Source organism: Mytilus edulis, chromosome 2 (assembly GCF_963676685.1).
Source record: "Mytilus edulis chromosome 2, xbMytEdul2.2, whole genome shotgun sequence".
Lineage (NCBI taxonomy): Eukaryota > Metazoa > Mollusca > Bivalvia > Mytilida > Mytilidae > Mytilus > Mytilus edulis.
Window position 1 is genome coordinate 10,991,491 of NC_092345.1, and position 25,012 is coordinate 11,016,502.

Here is a 25,012-nt window from a genome sequence, read left to right on the forward strand (position 1 = left end):
ATTATTTGAGGAAAAAAATCTTCAAATACATAAGATTTAAAAAAAAAAAAAAAAAAACCAACAAAAAATCTAATTGAAATAACAATTTATATGTTGTTATTGTCTCGGAGACAATATGATATCTATAAAATTCCAAATATGGTCGGAAATTAATAATATAACAAATATAGCCTTTGTATGAGGTCAATACAGGATATATCGACCCAAAGAAGTATATCGATTATAAGGATTAACCAAATGACTGATCGAGAATGTTTGATATTTGTAGTCAATATTAAATTAATTACATTAATGAGCTGTTTTCTACTGTGTTAGGTCATCTAATAAATGTAAAGAATACAAACTATAAATTAACAGATAAACTGATAAGAAACAAATCAAAGATATCAGTCAATCAACGACGATATATTCAAAATACACTAGTCAATACTTAATGTATTATTTATCTATTTTATTTTGTCTTTGTTTTCGTTTTTCTCTGTTAATATTTTTCTCTTAACTTTATAGTTATGGTGTTTTTGTTTTGTGGATATATATTACAATATTTAAATAACCGCACAATGATATCTGACATTGGACTTATCATGTCAAACGTCCGGATTAAAAGGAATGAACTGGTTACGAATCTGATAAGAATTTCTATACCACCAAAAGGAATCATGGCGACTATAATCTATCTTGCAATGTTTTTGTCATGTTTACAGACTGCAATAGCTTTTATGGATCCTTGTACCTTTTATCCTAAAGGGTAAGGCAGTAAAACACCTAATATAAATTTTTCAAAAGAAACTAAAACAAGTATCTTTTTTTTTTATCAAAATTAAATGTATTTGTATTGAACGTCTTTAGTCAATAGAGTGGTAACACAGCTTGGAAAAGTGTTTTAGAAATGACATTCAATTGATATAAAAAAAAATATGTAATTATTTGATACCAACATCGGGTTTTTTATGTTTGAATTAACTAAGTTTGAGTTATATTTAATACAGCATGAACAATTACGACCAAGCAGCGTTACGCCGTTACAAAAATATGCAGTTGTTTTTACTTGAGCGTTATATTATAATTTAACGATGATAATTCTGTAACATTCTAGAACTGTTTCGTTGATCATAATCAAAATTTGAAAACAAGATCAGTACAGAAGGACAAATAGGAAAAGATATAGCAACTTTAAACCTCATAGAAACGAACAAGACGACAGAAATAAGTCAAATGTGCGCAGACCTTTCGATTTTGAGAAAACACTTATGCTTCGGCCCTCGCAAAATTTTACGCACCAATAAAACATTAAGCTACTGAAATATAGAATTAATTGTTGAGGGTCGGTTTAAATATTACTTAATTAATGTACATAAACATATTCACGATGATTAAAGTTCTTATGTAATGTGAACTGTTCTTTCTAAATACTGACACTCTAAAGCGCTATATAACGTGTTGGACAAAAGAGTAAGTTTTCTGTTTCTGATGGTGTTTTATTGTTCTCCAAATAGGCCAAACTTGAAGCGCCATCTGAGATGACATTCATTGTTTGCATTTTAATTGAATAGAAAAACTCAATGCTGCTATATGGGATCAGTTGTATTTAGTACTGTTTCTTATATTTAGTAGTTTGATTGCAGATTCATACCAAAGAATGAAACAGAGAACGTTATCATAACGCCATCTTGTTTAGAAGGAACTATAGACTGGAATTATCCAAGGGGTTCACTTAAAGTATTGTTTAACCAGCCTAAACCATACAGTCTGTGTCTTACTGACTGGATCGGAGGTGGTTCCTTTACTATTTATGACAATTCTTTTGGCAAGATGACACACTTGAAAATGCTCTCATCAGGTAATGAAGGCAACTTATATCCTTTCTAACTTTTAACACATTTAAATTGTTCAATATGCATGTTAAACGAATATAAACATCAAAATAAAATGAACTATGCAAGAATTAACACTGTACTTTTGATAAGTTGTGTTTTTAAAGCAATGATTGATTTCAATAATACAAAGGAATGATAATTAAGTCTAAGATTGCAATTTCCGTATTTTGGAACTTGTAAATATACATGGGACAATTGAACAACATTATAATTATGTTACTTATTACTTAACACCCGACATGTGTACTGGAGTACCATCCAAGGTCAAAAGTTTGGAAAGCCGTTTCAAGAAATCGATGTAAATATTTTATTGTCTTGCATATATTGTACACTACACTGCAAAGTCATACTAAAGTCAAAAGATGTGAAATTGACATCCGATAGTGCATGTATTGTTTGACCTTTCCATCATATTATAGTTTCAGAAAAACGTTTGCAGGGTTATACTGTATGAAAAAGAAAGCTTTGCTTAAATGGATTATGGTAATTGCAATACAGGTTATCTTGTGTGTATCATTATGTATAAAGTTGTATGAAGCAAATACAATGTTTAAAAAAAACCATCTTAAAACACCACGGCCAAATGTTTATGTGAGGGGAGTTACACAGTCAGGACTATATTATAAATATTATTATATGATGCATTAAATTAGGGAGATTTGAATAAGGGAGATAAAAGTCAATGGGACAAACACCGAAAATATAAAGTCATAAGAAATGAATTTTTAGTCTTATCTTGAATCCTTATTTTTCACAGAGGCTCAATGTATCCAAAGTAATGGGCACCATGCAGTATTAAAAGTTGAAGCACCCTCTATGCAGACATACATGGGAGGATTTACATATGAAATAAAATATTGAATATTTTGAACATTCGGATTCTTTGACCTTTAATCATTAGTTTTGACTTTTCCAAGTTAAAAAAATAAACGTTTTATTTGAGCGAAATCATGGAAGCAGAACTACAATCATCAACTTAAAGTATATAAAGTAATGCAGGCACATACTAAAAGGTAACTACTGAATAACCAAATACTTTGTCTAAAAGTATATTTCTTCCACCAACGTGATAAAAACCATGGTTACGTGACATTGTAGCAACAACACCTGCATTGTGCAAAATCCAGGGAAAATTTTGGTGATCAACTAGATCATGCCAACGGTAGAACAATAATTTTCTACCGCAAATTGTAGATCTGACTTTGTTTGACAAAATTTCAGAAGAAGAATCTATATATAAATTGAATACCTAATCGAAACCGACAGACGAAAAAAAAAGTAGTTTTAAAACAAAAACTCAAAAAGATGCTTTAATTTCTATTTTGAGTCCACTATACACTATTCATTTAGAGGGGCGAAAGACACCAGAGGGATAGTCAAACTCATAGTTCAAAAATAAACTGACAACGCACTGGCTAAAAAAGAAAATGACAAACAGATAAATAATAGTACAAAAGAAACAACATAGAAAACTAAAGACTAGCAACACGAACCCCACCAACAATAGGGGGTAATCGCAGGTGCTCCGGAAGGGTAAGCAGATCCTGCTTCACATGTGGCACCCGTCGTGTTGATCATGTTATTACAAACGCGGTAAATAGTGTAATTCGGTAGGTCACATCCGTGACACAAAACTTCTACAATGCCTCCCTCCGACAGCACATGGTTGATTGGGTCTAGCATCCTAGGCATAATTGTAGAGGATCTCGGAGCAGCAAGGCCAAAGAAAGGCATTCCGTAGACCCTTTCACTAATAAAATTAGCCCCACTAATGCGTACATAGCATCACTGTCTAGTGTTGTTTTAGGAAGATTAAATCTATGGAAGTAAAACCGGAAAGGAAAGGAAGGAAGGAAAACTTAAACAGCAAAACTCGATCCTGCAGTTGGTAGGTTTATTGCATGGCTAATTGCCAGTCAGATTTAAAGATTGTAGATTACGTCAACCCAAGCGGGCCTTAAATACCGACCAGAATGAAGAAGATAAGTGAGGTGAAGTAAGCCGTGACACGTAACATGTCAAGAGTGGCAAACAATAATATAGGAGTAGAGTTCAAAGTCATATTGTAACAACTGTAGATTAAAACGTTAACAAAAGGAAGAAAAACGATAGAGATACATACAGTGATGCAAATAGCCAATGGTCCATGTGAGCTTAAAATACTACCAAAATATTTGAAATTTAATAGCTTTTTTAAAATCAAAGAATTCCTTGAACAATTGAACACACTGTTTTGAAGATTTTTTTATTTTAAAATAACAAACTTCCCCGAGATAGCTGGATTATTTAGATTTGTCAAGAACATCTGGCCTGTGTATCTAAATAGTTGTAAACACCGTTAGGTAGTCGATGTATGGTTTTTCTGGAGGCGAGTGAACTGTAGTAATCAAAGCTTGTCTGACTGTAAAAAAAAATATTTTAACATATAAATGAGGTAATCTAATTTTTTTTTTCTTTGGCTTTCATTACTTAATGTTATTAAAGAACCTTAGTGAGCACGCTCACATACCCCACGTCCCCACATTGTCATTGGAAAAATTAAATAAGTATAAGAAAAAAAAATTGTATAAGAAAACATATTGAATAATAATTTCCTGTCAATATACACATCTACATAGTATGTCCTTATTATCTACAAAATTTCATGAAATTCTGTTGTGTGTTTTCAGAGGAGTTGAGATGACAAACTGTTGCAGAAGTACATTGAAGCAAATAAGTTCAAAGGGGCGTAATTCCTAGAAATAAAATTGAATCGTAATTTCCTGTCGATATGCACAACTACATAGTATGTCCTTATTATCTGAAAAGGTTTTATGAAATTCTGTTGTGTAGTTTCAGAGGAGTTGCGATGACAAACTGTTGCAGTAGTACATTGAAGCAAATAAGTTCAAAGGGGCGTAACTCCTAGAAATAAAATTGAATCGTAATTTCCCGTCGATATGCACAACTACATGATATGTCCTTTTCATATAAAAAGATTTCGTGAAATTCTATTGTGTGGTTTGAGAGGAGTTGCGATGACAAACTGTTGCAGTAGTACATAAAGTAAATAAGTTCAAAGGGGCGTAACTCCTAGAAAAAAAATTGAATCGCAATTTCCCGTCGATATGCACAACTACATAGTATGTCCTTATTATCTGAAAAGGTTTCGTGAAATTCTGTTGTGTGGTTTGAGAGGAGTTGCGATGACAAACTGTTGCAGTAGTACATTAAAGTAAATAAGTTCAAAGGGGCGTAACTCCTAGAAAAAAAATTGAATCGCAATTTCCCGTCGATATGCACAACTACATAGTATGTCCTTATTATCTGAAAAGGTTTCGTGAAATTCTGTTGTGTGGTTTGAGAGGAGTTGCGATGACAAGAAACAGGACTGACGGACGGACTGACGGACGGGTCAAAAACATTATACCCTCCGCAACTTCGTTGCGTGGGGTATAAAAATAGATTTATACTATTTTTTATGTATATGAAGAATTTCTCAGTAAAATTAAATTTTTCATGGTAAAAAATCATTTTGCTCCTTATTGAAGGCCGTTCGGTTACCTATTGTTGCTTTTTTCGTAATTTGTTTCTTGTGGAGAGTTATCTCATTTGCAATTACGTAACATCTTCTTGTTTTTATAGTAATACGTAAATGAACAAGATCTAAACACATTGATAAGAGCTAGTCCGGTAAATATCATGAGAAAATAAAACGTTAAAACATTTCCATCGTCGATTCCTCAATACGTAACATTTATCGATGCATAAAGGTAAAAACACCGGAAGGATCCGATACAGTTCCCTTGTCATCAATGTCATTGTAGATTTTTTTCTTAGATGAAGTAATCTTTTACTTATATTATGTGAAAATGGTGTAGCAATTGTTAACTAGATATTTGTTTACTAATGTATATCCCTATATGCTCTGGCAATAAATATAGACAAAATCTTTTCCAGAAATCTTGGCCCATGAATAATGAATTATGCGACTACATCGATTCTCGGACATACCTCGTTAGTATTTAAGCAACAACACCCAGAAATAACTATGTAAATGTTGGTTCCAGCTGAACCAGCAGTTATCAAGAAGAAACACATAATTATAACAAGCCCAAGCGTCAATTAAAGTTCTCTTGCGGTGGTTAAATGTTGCAGCTGATATGCACCGAAGTTAATATATTTAGTAGGTACCATTCAATTAGAGTGTTCGACATTCATTTTTTTTTACTTAATTGGTTCATTCGCAAAATCAGCTCTCTTGAGGAGAAAGAGTGTCATGTGTCTGTCTAATAAGAGATGGAAACAGGTTGCATGGCAATACTAGGATTACATTGGGCAATAAATCATTTATTCAAAAGAATGATAGGAATTTTATAACTTTACAGGTTAATGCAAGATCATTAAAGTTAGCAGTTGTTTGTAAAAATCAACGACAGAAAAACAAATAACAGAAACAAGATACAATAATATAAATGGAAGTAAACACCACAGCACTTACGTTTTCCAAGTATTTGCTGTTCGTGTGTCTATGCTATGATAGTTGTTAACCCCTATCTTGTTTACCGATCTGACATATACTGTATGTGTAGTAGGGTTAAATCCATCTAGCACAAGAGTATCTCCTGTGTTGCCAACGTCTGGGTAGTACTAAAAGAAAACAAAATACTTTTCTATAGTAGTAATTTAAGAACATTTTTAAATTGGGTAAAAAAAGAAAATTGTATATCCCAACTTTCAGTAATGAATAGAAAAAAACATTTGCTAATTTGGTTTACAGTTTTTATTTTTATTTCTATGAAAGTACACTTCTTTCGTTTTTTCATTCTACACTATTCTTTTTTGTAAAGTGTTAACTTTCAGTCATTATTAGTACTGTATGACCCTGTACAAGCTAAAAAAATTCTTGCAAATGATATTTCATCAAGCTGCTTCTTTGTGCCCTGTGTGGCCTACGAGAACACAAATAAAGAGGTTTAGTATAAACATGAATGAGATGCATATCTTACTCTAGGATCTGATTTTCTTTTCTACTATATCGTCATAAAATTTCTTTTTATCTTTCATTCTAACCCAATTTTGTCATCACATTCATTATAACCATTTATATCTAGATTATATTTTTGCCACTACAAAATTTAAATCAACACAAGTGCTACTATATTCGATTTTGACTAACGAGTAAAAATATATACTTACCGACCAAGTGACGCCATCATCGTCCGTTACAGCACAACGCCAATGAAGAGCTCCACGTTTCTGTAAGAAACAGCCATGGCCAAGGGTCGACTGCTGAAGAAAACTGCATGGTATATCTACAGGATTATGACTATAATGTCGCGTAATGAAACTTTGAGTCGCTACATACTTAGGAACTGTCCCAGGATCTTGTCCGGTGTATTCAAGCATTCCCCAGCTGCCATATTTTGATGGAGTACCAGTGGAGGAAAAATAATTGAACAATCCACCTATTAATAATACATAACAAGAAATTATGTTATTTCTTATTTGATCGTTGAAGTTGTAAATACACTTATATCGTATAGTATTTAAAATAATTCTTTGCACTTTTTATCAGTGAAAAATATAAAATGAATATGAGAATATCGGCAAAACTAATAATAACAAAGATCTGCAAATGTAAGCACCCAATTATCGAAACCTTTTACAGGGAGTATAAATACAATATTCAACCATAAGCATCTTAATAAGAGAAATGTTAATAAAAGGATGTTCAAACACCAATGCCCTAAAACCAAAATGTCAATGCTGCATAAAAAGCAAAATATCAAAAACTGCGAACTCCAAAGAAAATCCATAACGGAAAGTCCCCCACAAAATGGAAAGTCCCCACAAAAGGGAAAGTCCCCCACAAAATAGCAAAATCATAAGCTCAATCAAATCAAACGAATGAAACACATCTGTCATATTCCTGACTTTGTACGGGCCTTTCCCTATGTAGAAAATGGTAAAATAAACCTGCTGGTTTTATAGCTAGCTAAACCTCTCACTTAGATGAAAGTCGCAAAAAATTCCATTACTAAGTATATTGACAATAATGTGTGAAGAAAACAAATATACATAATAAGTTGATATGTTAAAAATAGGAGTACAGCAATCTAACTTGTGTAATATAATTTTAGTCATTTAAAAACAAACAAATATGTAAACAAAGAAAAACAAGATGGCAAATTGACAATGCACATAAGCAAAAATGAAGGACAAGAATACAAAAATGACTTTTTCACAATAACACAATGGCGGAATGTATAATATCCGAGTCCCGCAAAATTAATATTTATACCGAAAATGGGCCGATCAGTAAAGACTAATAATTTACGAAGACAAATAAAAGAACATTTTAACACATAATTAAGATGATAAACAACGTCAGTACCTATAATCTCTATTAAGGAAAAAAATTATAGGTTATTACCTGGTGATGAATTTTGTGGATCATTTATCACAATCTTATACCAAGCTTCAAGAAGATTATCTACTACAGACTTTATGTGTTGATCTCTATTAAAAGTGATTGCTTTATTTGTGACGTCGTCGTGACTTACTCCTTGGGCAATAGCACTGCCTTCCATAATTGATGGTCCGCCTTCGTACATCAGAAGTTTAAGTCCATGTTTCTAATAAAGGGAAACATAAAGTTTTATTTCAAATTGATATTAACAGTCTACCTCTTCTTACATTGTACACATCAAACAAAGGCAATTATCTCTTTAAATAATATTTGTGTTCTTTTGTGTTGTTCTTCGTTTCAAAATGTAATATTCGTGTATTTTTATGAAATATTTTCGGATTAAGAAATGTTTAACCAAAACATTTGTCATTTTGTCATAATGTTTTTGTCACTTTTTTTACTTATAAAAGTTTGTCTGTATCGGAAATTACATCCTTTTTCGACAGTCCTATTCAATTTTCCGAAACGGACTGTACATAGTAGCTGTTTTATACCTATTAAAAAACACAATATGAAGCCTTCTATCAGGAACACACTTCAAAGACAGTATTACTAAACACTCTTAAATCTTCCTTATTGAATATTTACCTTGGCGAGGTCCATAAAATATTGAAATGACGACTCTGATTGCGACATTTGATTATTGCAATATGTCTCCATTTGAATATTCGACATGTTTAACATCTCTGCTGCCTATAAAAAGACACAAAGTTCAAATTATCAATTTTAATTATTCAATTATATGTTCATCAACAACAAAAAAATACTAACAAAAAACAGATTTTCATTTTTTTTGTGTCATTTGCATGCGTGAATAAAATTATTATATATGCATTACACTTACATGCTTTCCTGCGAGATTATTGCAATCGAAATAACCAGTAATAGCTATTGCTTTAAAGTTTCGTGTTCTATTTCCCAAATCCTCAATGGCTTGTCTTGTGTAGTCTTGGTAACCTGTCTGCCATGCCCAAACTGGTACAATTTTGTCAGGTTGTGATCCGAAAACCTGAAACAATAAAATCATATTTCAAGTTCTGAACATCCACAGCTTTTTTGTTTGCATTTGGTCACATCATTTATAAATAGATCTAAAATTAAAATCGATTAGGATTGTGACCGAAAGTTCTAACGGAGACCATCAATACTACATCTAGGTATCTACATTATACTGGAAAGTGTAGTTATTTAGTTCCATTTGATTTTTTTCTTCATTATAAGACGTTTACTGTATAATTTTTATTTGTCAAAAGATAATGCTTCATAAGTATCGCCTGAAAATAAAAAAATGAGCTTTATCATGAAATATATATGGTACCAAGGATCGGCACTTTGAAAACGGGGTAAATATCTATATACCTTTAAGTGCATGTCCACGAGCATGTAGTTCAAGTTTGTCATATTCGTTAATCTTAATTTATTTTGTTATAAATTAGTCTGTTAGTTTCGTTCGAATTGTTTGATATTTTTCATTTCGGGCCTTCAATAGCCGACTATACCGTATTGGTTTCTAAGTACCCCTTTGTTGTTTCAATCCTAAACATATTGAAAATTAAAACATTATCCATATATTCCATTCATTTTGTACTCCCAAAAGTATTGGTGCATGCTTTGCTTCTTTTAAACAATGTAAATACATATAGCTTTTATATATCCAGGTCCATACTGGGGGAAAAGATTTCCAATTCGTCTGTTTTATTTCGTGGTGTAAATCTGACCATTTTTCCTTGTGTTATAATGATAAGTAATCCCTTTTTGCAATGTGTTCTGTGCGAATTATGAATATAACTAGCTTCAATATGATTTTTTTTAATCTATAAGAAATACTATCACATAAAAGACTTAATTTTGAACAATTACTATGACCATCTAACTCGCATCATTATAAGTCTTTGTCAATTATTTTTTTTAATCTAGTTTAACAGACCGTTTTCCAAATTTGCATGATTTCAGAAGATCTCTTATTATAGTATTTCATTCCTGCTTTCCTGCTTTGTGGATCTAGGTTAAGTTTCGTCCCTTGTTCCTGTGTATAATGAGTCTGTCGAAATATTCCATTCCATACTTCATTTGAATATTCAATGTAAATCTATAATGAAATGCACTTACTGAATGTTAACATGATACAAAAGAGGGGCGAAATATACAAAAGGAACATTCAAACTCGTATGTTAAAAATAAACTGACAACGCTATGTAAAAAAATACAAATACTGTTGATTCGTTTATTATCGTGGGTCATTTTCGTGGGTTGTGGAAAACTTGCATTTTCGTGTAACTATGAGTACTCTAGATATGTATTTAGTGTCTTTTTGTTGTAGGGATATATAAGTACGTATACCCTGCTAAGTCCACTGTTTTTTTTATAGTTTGTTCTTATTTTGTAATGTTACACCACTGTTCCAGTTAGGGGAGGGTTGGTGCGCCTTCAATCTAGTTAAACCCTGCCACAACTTATAAGTGCCTGTCCCAAGTCATGAGGCTGTAAGTGAAACGTTGTCGTTTGTTGCTCGCGCTTCCAGCCACGCTTCATTTTCAGGTTTCCTTGTCGCAGTCAAATCAAACCGTGCGCATAGTTCAACACATAGTAAGTTTAAAATATCCATAATTAATGTTGATTTTATTCGAATATAATAGTTGCATTGAAGTTTTTGACATCAAAATCTTTTCCTTGAAGACGTTAAGATAATTATTACGTCAATTCTTAGAACGGTGCATACCCTGTTACTTGAAAAGGACAAAGATTTGAGAAAATAAAAACATAGATATGGGACGCCTATTTTGCAATATAAAATAAGATACAGATCAAAGAGAGGACACAGATTTTAGACTGGCAATAAATTTGAGACTTACATGTATTTTTTCAAAAACAATTGCACAGTATATTTATTTACGGTCAGTCATTATCGGACACTGTTTTATCGTTTTATCTTACAAGTGGAGTGAAATCTCGGTTTGAAACAAATGCACATTCCGTCTTAACTTAAGTTTTAGAAATAAGTATTACTCTTCGGTCCTATTTACCTTTAAATCATTTCGAAGGGTCTTCTCAACTAACTTAGCAAACTGGGTGATGAAGTTGTCATCTGCAGCATGAGGCATATTAAACCATGGATTAGCACCAATCCGATTGCTTAAATCTATCATGTGTTCAATGGCTGCCCCTTCTGATCCCGTGTGTGTATGATGTTCCTGTTTGCGTCTCTCGTCCCATGTTGTAGGTTCAGGCTAGATTTGTACATGTAGCATAGTTATTGGTTAGATGCAATGACACAATCTCATTATTGTAGAACTCATAACAATAGAAGCAAATATTTAACCCAGCTTTTTTAGCACAAAAATAAATAAAAGAAGACCTTCCAATTTTGAAATAAAATTTCTTGTTTTTTAAATTGCTTTAGTTTTCTTTTGTTTTGCCAAGGCAAATAATCACAGTTAATTAGTTTTCGTCATTTTGCTTTAACTGAAGCTTTTAGGCCTTTTAGTTTTTAACAAATAAGAATTGTTCATACAACAACTATTCTAGCGGTCAGTAAAACTAGCTAATTTTGTTTGAATTAGTTTGTCCATATTGACCTGCATCTCTATCGGAATCTATATTTAACAAAATTTGCACAGCGTTTCCATTGGCCTATAAAATCCGATACCAAATATTCTTACCGTATGTCCATTGGTGTGTAAAAAGTCCATATACCGTAGTTCAGAATATCGTTTGATAGATTCCAAAAATGGTGGATAAAATGGAAATTTCTCGTATCGATCTTCAAATCCTGGCATAATAAAACGAACATTCCGAACAGGGTTGGCTGGATTTGTTCTGCTGAGAATAAGTTCGATTCCCGTTTTCCCTTCGTTTATATTAATAACCATTCTACCTAAACGTGAACCAAAATTGAAATTAACTTATTTCTTGATCTCAAATTTAAAATTTCGACTTTTTTTTTTCTTTTTTTCCCTCAACTTTAAATATTTCATTTCACTACTGGTTGTGAACAATGTCCCTTAGCGCTACAAGTTAACAATGACGCTAAGGTTCCTTCCTCCCTGTGTTATTAATTGCTAATGAAACCAGGGGATTTGATTAGCAAAATATATCTTATATTTATATCTTGTGTTAGTTGCATTTTACAAAGTATTCATACGAGTACACCATACATATACATTATTCAGTGATCCTATATATAAACAATCATATAAGAAAGAAATTTAAAAAACAAACAAAAAAAAAACGGATTTTTGTCCGTCTTTTGTTTTGATATAATAAAACTGGTTTAAACCGAAAATAGAATGATCAAGAATGATCAAGCATGGTTGGCTTCATGGCTTGAAAAATAATTTCATTTTTTTTTTTTTTCTAACGTAACAATATCTTTATTGCAATCTTGCTGTAACAAATTACTAAGTTTACAGCTTTAACTTAGTATCCCTCATGTTAGCTTACCAAATAGTTAAGGGAAGCACTATTTGGCAAGGTATTATTTATTCATAATATTAGTATTCATAACATAAAATTTTTCACAAAATATATTCTATAAATTAATGTGATTATACACATACATTACATTTTGTTTCTCTTTTTCATAGTATTTATTTTTTCCGGAATCAACTCCGTTATCGGTATGATCCGTGTTTCCATTAGTATTGGGCACAGTATGTGTTGTTTTTCGCATGTGCGTTATCGGGTATAGTTTGGATGTGTGTCTAAATTATATAAATATTATCCACTGGATTTAACGATTATATATGGTGAGTTTACTATTCAAATTTTTTTTAGTTATCTACTGATCTTTTTTGTCGAAATGTATGTGTGTAATTCACAAATAGGTAATTTAAGTGTAACAAGTTGAAACACTCGACATGCGAAATGATACATTATTTTTCCACATTAATTAATAAACGTACGGATATACTGTTTATAGTATAACTTTTTTTTTATCATTGTAAATACAAAATTTAAAATATAAAAAAAAATGCTGTATAATTTACATGTGGTGACTCATGCATGGCTGAACATGCTTACAAACATTGATCATGCATGGTTGAACTTGATCATAAATATTGCTATATTTGGTTTGTGTACAAGAAACAATTTTGTACACAATGTTGTGTGCTTCATACATAGCTTAGTCCTGATTCAATTGAATCTTTGTAATGAATCTATTTGTTTTTATGAGTATCTGTTTAGTTTTTTTGTTATTAAAATTGTTTATTTCAATTATTTCTGAAATTTCTTTCTGGAAAATTTTTAAAATGTTTATTTTTTTTGTCTTCTTTTCTGAGACAAAATGTGATTTGTATATTGAGAAGGATATTAAAGTTAATATATAATTAATATCAAAGTATGCTGAATCTTCAATGTTGTACCCTGTTACTAAATTTTCAAGGCTTATAATGTCTTTTTCAATACCTAGGGATTTCATTAATTTCATTATTATTTTTAGAAAGTCATTATTATATGAGCAATTGACAAAAAAATGTTCATAGTCTTCCTTTTTTTTACAATGCTTACACAAGTTGTCTTCAGTAATTTTCCACTTTTTTAATAGTTCATTACTTGGCAGTATGTAGTGAATAAGTTTCCATCTAAATATTTTCAATCTATTATCAGTAAGATATTGAAAAATAAAAACAAAAGTATTTTTCAATTTAGAATTTAAATGTTCATCAAATATTTTTTCCCACATAAGAAAACCATTTGGTTTATCACAACTATTTTTCAATGTCAATAATTTATAGAGTTCTTTTGTACTTATTAAGGGAGTAATTGCCCTGTGCATAATTTTTAAATCATTTATAGCTTTAACTTTAGTTTTGAATGAATCTTCAGTGCCAAGAATTGTTTTCCAATCAAATGGTATTGCTTTTTTTAACATAAATAATTGCCTTATCCAATTTTGTTTATTTTTAAGTTTAGTCAAAATGATAGTTTCAGAGATATTGCCCTGTTCATCAATTACATCATTTATATTAGTAATGTCACTTTTTATCCAATAATTTCATGAAATGATGAGTAATTTATTACAGTCATCAAGTTACTTATCAAATGTGTAAATTTTTAAACTTAGAAAAATCGAATATTTCAGGTAAGTAAAAATGAAGCATATAGAAGAGATCAAACTTTAAGAAGGAGCTATTGACCCCTGATCTTGATTGAGTTGTTAAATTATTGATTGATTGATTCTTTGTTATTTAAATACTTAAGAATATATTTAAGGTATAATTCTCATTAAAAAAAATATAATCGAAGTTTTGATATTTTCCTCTGAAAATTTCTCAAAAATAGACTATCTGGATGATATGACATTTGTGTTTCAATTTCATTTTTTATAACATGTTCACAAATTTAGTTCTCTTTTCTGAAAAATATTTTTTTTTATAAATCACAAAAAAACAATCATTGTTATGACATGATTAAGTGGATTATATTCAATATCTTCAATTTTATATCCAAGTACAAGAGTTTTAAGACAGAATTAAGACATGTTGATCTATATTAAAATACATAAATATGTCATAAATTATTGACCAATAATTTTTTCCCATTTACATTCAAAGAAAAAATGAATATAGTTATCACATTTGAAACAAATCACACAATTTGGATTATCAGATGTTTTCCAACGGTACAAATTATGATTAATTGCTGTAATGTTATGTAGTAATTTCCACCTAAACATTTTCATTCTATTATCTTTTAAAAAATGAAATGTAAAATTAAGGTTCTTTTTTATAAAATAAGTAGCGTTATCAAAAATGAAATGATTTTTCCATACATAGAATCCTACTGGAAATTTAGACTTTCTTATGTAGATTTCAATTTTATTTTTCTGACCCAAATTAATTCCTGTACTGAATTTCTTTGTTCAGTCTTATTCTTGATTGTCATGATTTTAAAATATTATTCATTTTTCTATTGTCTAATAATATTTAGCCTCTGGAGTATTGCAAAAAATATTCCGACTAACTGTTTTTTAATCGCTGATATTTATAAAAAGGTAATTCAAAATCAATTGCAATGGATAGAATACTGTTTAAATGCAGGTGATTGTCACTTGTTTTGATCGAAATTAAACAATAGGAATCTTATCTCGTTCGAATGGAAAATCATTTTCTGTCCTCGTAGTTATTGCGTTTGACCAATCAGCCCTTCCATTACATGAATTTCTCATTTGATTATGTTATAAGTCTTTTTCATTGTTCCAAAAATAATTCCTTTCATCTAATAATGTTTTGCTGGGTCATGACGGATATTAACAAAGATAGTAGTGCTGATTCCTAAATTTCTAGTATGAATATTAACTAGTGTATGATAATACGAAAATGAACACTTTGAAGCCAAGCTAGAAAAAATAGTTATGTTAAAATTTCAGTTTATAAGTTTATATCAAAATAAGGAGAATGGAATGATTGCCAAAAGTCATATAAAGTGGATATATGCAATTATTTGCAACTGTACAGATTTCGGCAATGAGAAAAATAAATACCATATAGTCGGCTATAAACGGTCCCAACATGAAAAATATGAAACATTTCACTTTAAAAAAACTAACGACTTAATTCATTACTAACAATTTACGAAAACCAATATGACAGACAGGAATAACGGAAACCAACAGAACTACAAGGTCCTGACTTTGGAAAGGCAAATAAAGAATATGGTAAAAAATGCTTGAAGGCGTCAACCCTCCACCTATCCTGAGACAATGTTGAAGGCGTCAACCCTCCACCTATCCTGAGACAATGGTACAACAACACAACACAAGAACAAACTATTAGACAATTTCTGTGAATATGGTACCTTTGCCATTATACATGATGTGTTCATGGGCAAATCTAAAAGATATTTCACCCTCTCCGTCGTACAGCAGAGTGTAATTCCCTTTTGGAGCATATAGGCCAATGGTACTTCTTAACATCAGTTTCCCTAACCTCATATTATCTGAAATTAATAAATATTTGAGTGATTATAAACGCAAGAATATTGTTTATTGAAATATATACCGGTAATGTATAAAAAGGGACGGCGATCAGGGGGCTTGTGATAATTGCAAAAATACAGGAATATAAACAACTTCCGAATTTATGGTTCTAAAAGCTATTCGGATATCTTTAAAAAAATGTTGAAGTACACTGTTGCTTTCTATAAAGTAATATTTTTAAATACGAAAATGTTTTAGTTGACTTTAAGTTATGACGGCTTTGATAAATGCTACATGTATTATATATTCCTAGTAATTACCCTTTCCTTTCTTTAATCTTATTGTTGATACATCCTTAGTCGGTTTTACATTAAGGTCCTTTGGTAAAAAAAAAGTTTTCAAAACAGCTATTGCTTTTTCTATTTCAAATGCAGGGCACCGATAAATATTTTGATTTTAAGTATTGGTCATTTGTAAACCCTCAACTGCGAAAAATTATGATAAGCGTGACATATGAGGGAGGAAATCTTCCGGTATGGGAGAAAAATGTCGCAACTTATGAAAAACCTTTATATATTCGTTCCTTTGGTTGAAAGATTTCGACATTTTTGTAATAATTAATGGAAAACAAATGAAAGAAAAAATACCTGGTAAAGAAGAAGGATATCCGTCATTTCTCCAATTCACCAAATTTTGTTCATTCGTATCCCATTTATTTGCGTTGAGTCCACTGGTTCTCTGTGTAATCCAGGATTGTGAAAGTTTACCAATATCAACAAATTTCAGTTCCGATGAATAGTAAAAGAGACCACCAATATTCATACCCACAGAAACATCATTATTTGCCATGCTATATGAAAAATCAACTATTTTCACAAAACTGTCATAGAAATCAAAATCATATTTAAAAGAAAGAAAATGACAAACTAAAACGGGAAATATATTATTATTTGTTTTACTTTTCAGCGAGTAATAAGAGTATTCAAATTGCTTTGATTTTTAGTTTTGGTTTATTCTATTCACATCATGCATGGTAATTTACAGTTACATTGACTGGTCATTCATTGTTTAGGGGCGAATGTTACTTCCATCTCTTGATTTGACTGTTTGTCTTTCTATAATCCATCTCAATATTTATCAAGTTTTGGGTGTGGATGGTGCTCAGCCTTCAGTTTTTTGTAAAGTGTTTGAAGATTGTTGTTTGTTTTTTCGTTGTTATTCGGATTATTGTGTTTCTATGGTTTTATTTGAGACTTCAATTTGTGCGTAAATAAACTATATTTATGAGCGTCAATGATGAGTCTTATGTAGACGAAACGCGCGTCTGGCGTACTAAATTATAATCCTGGTACCTTTGATAACTGTTAATATCTTCAGTTCCTTTTTATTTCTTCTATATATGCATTTAATTATTTACATATTGCTTTTGTAGTATATACTCGATAAGCGCAGATGACACAAAAATAATTATCATACTTTTGAATGACATTTGATTGTTTCCGAATTTTAAAATAAAAAATATAAAAAAACTTAATAGTTTTTGATGCGTCCGAAGTTAAGCGAATCAATTATATTTCATGCTCTGATAATTATTACATCATAACATTCAAGTTCTTGAATGAGTTTATTGCATTTTTGTGCATTAATCCGGCAATACTGGACGATCAAGAAACGTCCTTCAGAAAGAATAGAACGTAGCTTTTTAAAGGCAAAGTTCCGACACGGGATCAGTATTTCATTCAGATTGGAGGCAACCGTTGCTGAATTTAAGTTAAATTTGCCAAAGGGAAGTAGAACTTTTGTTTCTTGATTCCTGAATTTATCAACTGAAAATAAGATAAAGGTATGATATAAATCATGAAAGTGACAAAGCATGCACATAATACTTAGCTGATGGTATGCCTCGGGGACATGCAGTAAAAAGTAAAATCACAAAAATACTGAACTCAGAGGAAAATCAAATCGGAAAGTCCCTAATCACATGGCAAAATCAAATAACAAAACACATCAAAAACGAATGGACAAGAACTATCATATTCCTGACTTGGTACAGGCATTTTCAAATGTAGAAAATGGTGGATTAAACCTGGTTTTATAGCGCTAAACCTCAATTTTATTTCTACGGAAAAACAAGGTGTGTTGAAGAGCTTTATAAAAAAAAAGAGTAACATACATGTTTGGGTTAAAATGAGAACAGTCATTTCCACTGTAGCCTTCAAAACATTCACACTGACCATTCCAGCATGTACCTTGATGACAGGTGGTAGAACAGCCACAGATACCAGGACCTATGCACTGTATCTCTTTGAAGTGATGAAGGACATGTCATAGTTATTCAAGGATGTGATCACCGTTCAAACTAATAAGTATGGTATCATGTATTTGTGAAAATGATAATCAAATACATCAAAATTATTGTACCGCTTATACTAATAGTTAAAGAAAAATAATACTAGAATGTGTGCCTCGTCGATATTTTTAATACGCAAGCATATTGAAGAATCATGTTCATGGTTTGAAAATATCGGTAAACTGCTGTCGCCTTAGGGTACCTTCAAGCACAGTAGATAGTTTTATTGGAGTGTTTTTGTCTTTGTGTTTGATCAAAACTCAAACGTCTATGGTCTTTCACACCCGAAATCGTGGTGGTATTTTTATGACACAAAGTATTTGGTAATGGAGACTTTTATGGGTATATAATTCGATGTATCTGACTTTCTGATTGAAATATTGGTCGATTCCCCAAACGTGTGATGTAGATAACAATCATTAACACACTATTGTGTTTAGTAATTTAAGTAACTGACCATTTGGACACTGGCAATCCCAAATACATTTGTGCTGCGCTGCATACCATTTCCAACCATCTTGACAGAGGCAGGTGTTGTCTTAATGAAAAAAAGTAAAATACTTTAGTTAATCCAACTTAAATAAGTTGATGTTATTTATACTTTAAAAAAATAATGAACGCGAATGAATTCCTCTATAATACATTGTAAGTTATCTAAAAGAAAAGTATGCATAAAGTAAAGTAAAAAAGAATCGCAAAATAATGGTTTTAACATGGCTTAAATGAATATGGCAGGTGTTATCAAATAGCTCGTTTTTCCATGAATGATGCCGTTTGTTTTTGTTACACTTCGGTGTTCCTGTTGCTTCTTTGTTTTTCTCTTATAGCTGATGTGTTTTTATAGGTTTTAGTTTGTAACCCGGATTTATTTTTTCTTAATCGATTTATGATTTTTGAGCACCGGTATACTACTGTTAAGCTAGCTAAACCTCACACTTGTATTACAGTCCAATAAATTCCTTAATATTGAAGCAATGTTACTACGTTAATTAATTTATATTATATCACATAACAAATATAATTTAAAACGAACCAGATTTACATGTCCCGTGACCTTTACATCCACAATCAACAGCACAATCATTACCAACAAATCCCTCAAAACACTGGCATTTACCACTATTGGTATCACATTTCCCATTCCAATGACAGTCATTTGGGCAAGTGATGGAAACACTGACTCTGAGAATATTTTAATTCAATAAAACTATCATATTCACCGAGAAATAAGCCACAGTTTTGAAGAATATATTATCACATATACAATTTTTCTTAAATTCAAAATATTTATCACCATGATGTTCATAACCTTTGAGATAGATGAATAAGTAATGCAGAGAATTAAGTTAGGATTTATTTCCGTTCAACTGTGTTCCTTTCTAATCACTTTACTATTAGTTTAATCTTTATACCTCTTACTGGTCGTACTAGAATCTCATTTTCATTATCAAGTGTTCTCATTTGAAATACTTTGGTTCCAGTTTTAATTGTTTCAATTTGTTGTGTCTTTTGGTTTAAAATTATTTCCTAGCAAATATGTCATTAACTAAACTGTCTATATTTTCTTAATTAAGAAACCATATGTCTATGCATATAATCCCTTTTATTATGGTTTTCTTTGACTTTGTTATTTTAGCTTGGAAAAAAATGTAATTTGGTACATTATACCAAGTGATTACAAAATATCTGTTGAATTGTTGAAGGCCGTACGGTGGCTGTAGTTGTTGACATTATTGATCTTAGTTCTTCGGTGGAAAGAAGTCTTATTGGAAATCATATCGCATTCTCTTCTTCCTATATTTGGATGATGGCCAACAGTTCTTAGAGGTAAAGCTGACAACCGATCACTACAGTATTGTATTATCATATGTAAAACTCAACAATCTTACCTTAATTTGCAACATAGAACTACGAGGAACAGAACTGACCGCATTGTAAATTTAAATATACACATACGTCTTACAAATGTATGATAAGGCCGTATTTGATAATATGATACCAAATAAACACCGGCATGTTCGCTCCCAAGTTATAAGGTCATTGGGATTAAAGTAAAATTGTTATATCATATCGCATTCTCTTCTTCCTATATTTGGATGATGGCCAACAGTTCTCAGAGATAAAGCTGACAACCGATCACTACAGTATTGTATTATCATATGTAAAACTCAATAATCTTATCTTAATTTGCAACATAGAACTACGAGGAACAGAACTGACCGCATTGTAAATTTAAATATACACATACGTCTGACAGATGTATGATAAGGCCGCATTTGATAATATGATACCAAATAAACACCGGCATGTTCGCTCCCAAGTTATAAGGTCATTGGGATTAAAGGAAAATTGTTATATAATAATTTATATAATTTGTTTTCTCACTATTGCATGATAGGTATATTGTCAAGCTGTAGTAGCGCTTTGTCTGGTAATTTCATCAGGCGGGACAATAACACAGTGGCGTATAAAATGTGTCAAAGGATTACAAAAATAACGAATTTAAACGAAAATTCAAAACGGAAAGTTCTTAATCAAATGCAAAAATTAAAAGAGCAACACATCAAACGATGGCATATTCCAAACTTGGTACAGACATTTTGTTGGAAATGGTGGATTGAACCTGGTTTTATAGCTAGATAAGCCTTTCAGATTTACAACAGTTGCAAATAATTTCATTATATTGACAATAAGATGTCAAAATGTCAAAAATTGGGGTACAGCAGTCAACATTGTGTTATAATCAAAATCACTAAAAAAAAAAAAAAAAACTGTTTCAACAAAAAAACTAACAAGTATAGAATCAGTTTAAAAAAGCTAAAATAATTTCAATACCCAGATAATTTTTTTTTGTAAATGGAACCTGGATGTTTTGAAAATTGTCCTAGTAAATGTCTGGGCATTGTTAAATACTGAATTATAAGTGTATCACAAGGAGTTCTTGCGTACTATTTCCGCTACGCAAATCCTTAAAATGGATATTCTAATAGTTTCTTAAAAAAAAAACAGAGGTTCTTATTTGATACAAATGATATACTAACAAAGGAAACGACCGATTTTATTGAGCCGCAACTCATCTGAAATCATACAAAGTCGGAAATATTTGTAATATGACGTATAAATGTAGTGTTTGGTTCGTCCTAAAATTGTCTTTGAAACAATCTTTTTTCCACATTATTTTTGGGAGAAAATACCAAATTCGATCCGTGTCTTCGAGCGTGTCTTATACGATTTCGCGCATGTAAAATTTAAAAACTCTTTGTTTCAACACTTGCCCTATTTTACCATGATAATCGGGCATCTTCTAGAAAAGATATATATGTCTAAAGATTTGTAAAACGGTTCTAATACAAGATGGTAAAACAATATTTTGTACATGTAATAACATACGTATGAGATACTTTTGTACATGTTATAACTTGTGTTTTTGCATTGAACAAATGATAACATGTACAAAAATGTTTGTACATGTTATAACCTGTTCAAAATCGCAACTTGTACATGACATATAACTTGCTGTGAATAAATATTCATAATGTTTTGGTTCTATTATTATACACTATGAGTTATTCAAATAATGTCCATTACAAATCATGGGACCACTTAACATTCCTCAACGCCAATGAACGAAGATAATTCGAAATATCAACTTGAAAAGTTGTGTTTGTGTGCATTCATTTTAAGTTGCACAATAGCTTTCACAGACTATTCACTAGTTTGAACAAAACAATTTAATCACTGGTATTTTATGAAACGGGTTTATGTTATATAAGTTTATATATCTACCAGCATTGTCATTGAATGTGGGCATCCGCATGGGGTGAATGTCCTTACATTCATCTCTAGTTATTCTACAACCTTCAACTATGTTTAGTACAAATACATTTGTATACTGAAATTCAGTTTATATATTTGATAACTATTAAAAACTAATTTTGATTAAGGTTACATCTGAAATTATAATAGTAATCCTCAATAACCTACTTAGAATTACATGTTACTGTGAATCAGTACAATACTCCTAGATATTCTATTGTTACATAAATCTATGAAGGTCTGATTTATAGCATAGGTATTCATTCGAAAAAAGACATAGAAAAAGAATTAAATAAGAACAGATTTACATGCGGAAAGGAGAATTTTGAAAACTATTGACCTAACAATAAATAATCTCACCAATTCAGCTAAGATGCATCATTAGTGAGTATACTACATCTCTTTATTTTATGTATGACTGAATATTCTGACTCACAAAATATTTCAAATAGTACGAAATTGAAAAATGAAAACAACTGTTAATGCAGCTTGTATCAGAAAACAATGCATGATTTTTCGCAATTATTGAAAACAAATGTTTATGCAAAAATAATCCTTCCCACCATAGATTTTTAGTGGACAGTTGTCTTATTGGCAATCATATCCAAATTTTATATCAATATTCATTTTTCATTAACATGTACTCGTCTCTATGATTTGATGCTTAACGTTTATATCATTCATTGTCATATAATTATACTGTTGTTTAAACGTTGCGAATTGTATTGCGAGTCCTGATCAATATCAATGTGTATATCAATAGTTTCACGGTAGGCATAGTGTCCGGCTAGGATCGTGGTTTTTCGAGTGATTTGATCGGGCTTTTTCGAGTGTGACCACTTTTTTTCGAGTGAATATGATCAAAAATGTAAACAAACAGACTTCTTTTCTAAAAAGATGTGATATAGAAGCTTGAGTTTGATATACAAGGTTATACATGGTATGTTATTATTTGAGATATAAAGATATTATCATTTTGACATTCTTTTTCATTAAAAAAAAAGTTATTTTTAGCCTTATAATGCTTTTATTCCAAAATACCAAATAAAGCCAGTCCGGGCTTTTTCGAGTGTGTCCTTTTTTTATCGAGTTATTATACACATTCCTTATAGCAAAAAATGTTATGTGTTGGTGTAGTTACGTTTAAAAACTATAGAATAAAGGCTCAAACTGAGTACTTTCAAGGCACATGGTGTATTAACACTTGCATTTTATAAACAAGTATCGTTTATTTGTATATATTCTTTTTCTCACATCTTATATTTTGCATGTACAGTATATATTCGTGATGTCAACAATCTAATGTAAGTATTCCGGACCATATGAGTATTTGGACTATACGCGTATGTTCATGACCGTATGGGTATGTATTTATATGGTCCGATCGTACGTATTGTCCGACCGTACGCGTATGGTCGGGGTAATTAACAGTTTACTTGTAATACTAAACTCTTCATAATGTATAACCATTCTAGTTATCACATCATTAAAAGATGATATTATGTCAATCTCATTTTATTATATTTTATTATAGTATATTAATAATAACAATTTTAACTAAATAACATATTTAAACAATGTGTCCATGGTTCATAAAGGATATATATACACATGATATAGTAATATATAAAGCATATTAAAGTAATTGGTGATATAAACTAGATTTTATAAAGCGTACTTTTTTTAATCTAATCTAGAAAGTGGGGATGTAAAATAATTATCCCATTCGGACTTAGTGTGTCAGTCGGGGTGACCTTACACCTAATGGCATAACTATAACTGAACAGCAAAATGTCGATAACTTCCAAAAGTGTCTTAATGAACTGTTAAACAAAAGTTCAACTGTTTTACTAACTGACAAAAAAAGTCGTTATGATAAAGATTCTAATAATTGATACTAGAGACGGACAGAAAACAGATGCACCCAGATTAAAACAATTAATTGAAAGACAATGGTTTTCAACTTGTTACTTGTGCTGTTTTGGGTAGCCTTTAAAATTAATACATTTCATGTAACCGTCAGTTTATTGTTTTTATTGAATCGTTTCTAATGTATACCTATATAGTCAAAATACTCATATGGTTCGGTCAGTTAATAACCAAATGAGTATATACTCATATGGTCCGACCATACGCGTACAGTCGGACCATACGCGTATGATCAGACCATATAATATACGCATATGGTCATGACCATACGCGTATGGTCCAAATACTCATTTGTTCGGAATATAATCAAAGACAATTCGAATTGAGACGTACATACATATATTGTATAAGGTGAGCTATATGTTTGTTTTTAAAAGAGTATTTCATAAACTATTTGTCTTGTATCTTGTATTATTTATTTTATTGTTTAAGAAATGAAAACCGAAAATGACTAAATGCTACTATTATGAGGAGGAGTCTGAATATGCATATGTAATAATTGGTCATACAGCAACTAAACACCATGAGAACTTCAGTCCTTTCAATAAAAGAAAAGTGCATAAAAAATGGAAGACATTACAATATTGTTCCTGGGGTCGTTCGAGTCACTGGACTATCTAGCTGGTGATAGCATATAATAAACACATTTTGTATTTTTCTATTATTTCTAA

General features: G+C 31.0%; 2 protein-coding genes across 7 annotated transcripts in view; one reads left to right on the forward strand and one right to left on the reverse strand.

The window, feature by feature from the left end:
- LOC139510127 (uncharacterized) overlaps positions 1-2,748 on the forward strand; it is a 63,600-nt gene extending 60,852 nt beyond the window's left edge. Inside the window, exons 1-3 of one of the 2 annotated variants that reach the window (XM_071296439.1) lie at positions 655-748; positions 1,626-1,840; positions 2,635-2,748. In XM_071296439.1, coding sequence (XP_071152540.1) covers positions 660-748; positions 1,626-1,840; positions 2,635-2,738 — 408 coding nt within the window. In that variant the 5' untranslated portion in view covers positions 655-659 and the 3' untranslated portion in view covers positions 2,739-2,748. Of the gene's footprint in view, positions 1-654; positions 749-1,625; positions 1,841-2,634 lie in introns of those variants that run through there. The other variant, XM_071296438.1, reaches the window with a different exon arrangement.
- Positions 2,749-4,103: 1,355 nt separating this feature from the next.
- Positions 4,104-25,012, reverse strand: part of LOC139510122 (uncharacterized) — a 45,237-nt gene continuing 24,328 nt past the window's right edge. For 2 of the 5 annotated variants that reach the window (XM_071296429.1, XM_071296430.1), the window contains exons 3-15: positions 19,630-19,778; positions 19,054-19,134; positions 16,894-17,096; positions 16,126-16,266; positions 11,988-12,202; positions 11,352-11,555; positions 10,256-10,417; positions 9,173-9,337; positions 8,917-9,021; positions 8,293-8,494; positions 7,056-7,324; positions 6,358-6,506; positions 4,104-4,278 (exon numbers count right to left, since the gene is read on the reverse strand). In XM_071296429.1, coding sequence (XP_071152530.1) covers positions 4,173-4,278; positions 6,358-6,506; positions 7,056-7,324; positions 8,293-8,494; positions 8,917-9,021; positions 9,173-9,337; positions 10,256-10,417; positions 11,352-11,555; positions 11,988-12,202; positions 16,126-16,266; positions 16,894-17,096; positions 19,054-19,103 — 1,971 coding nt within the window. In that variant the 5' untranslated portion in view covers positions 19,104-19,134; positions 19,630-19,778 and the 3' untranslated portion in view covers positions 4,104-4,172. Of the gene's footprint in view, positions 4,279-6,357; positions 6,507-7,055; positions 7,325-8,292; positions 8,495-8,916; positions 9,022-9,172; positions 9,338-10,255; positions 10,418-11,351; positions 11,556-11,987; positions 12,203-16,125; positions 16,267-16,893; positions 17,097-18,419; positions 18,550-19,053; positions 19,135-19,629; positions 19,779-20,485; positions 20,608-25,012 lie in introns of those variants that run through there. The other 3 variants (XM_071296427.1, XM_071296428.1, XM_071296432.1) reach the window with 3 other exon arrangements.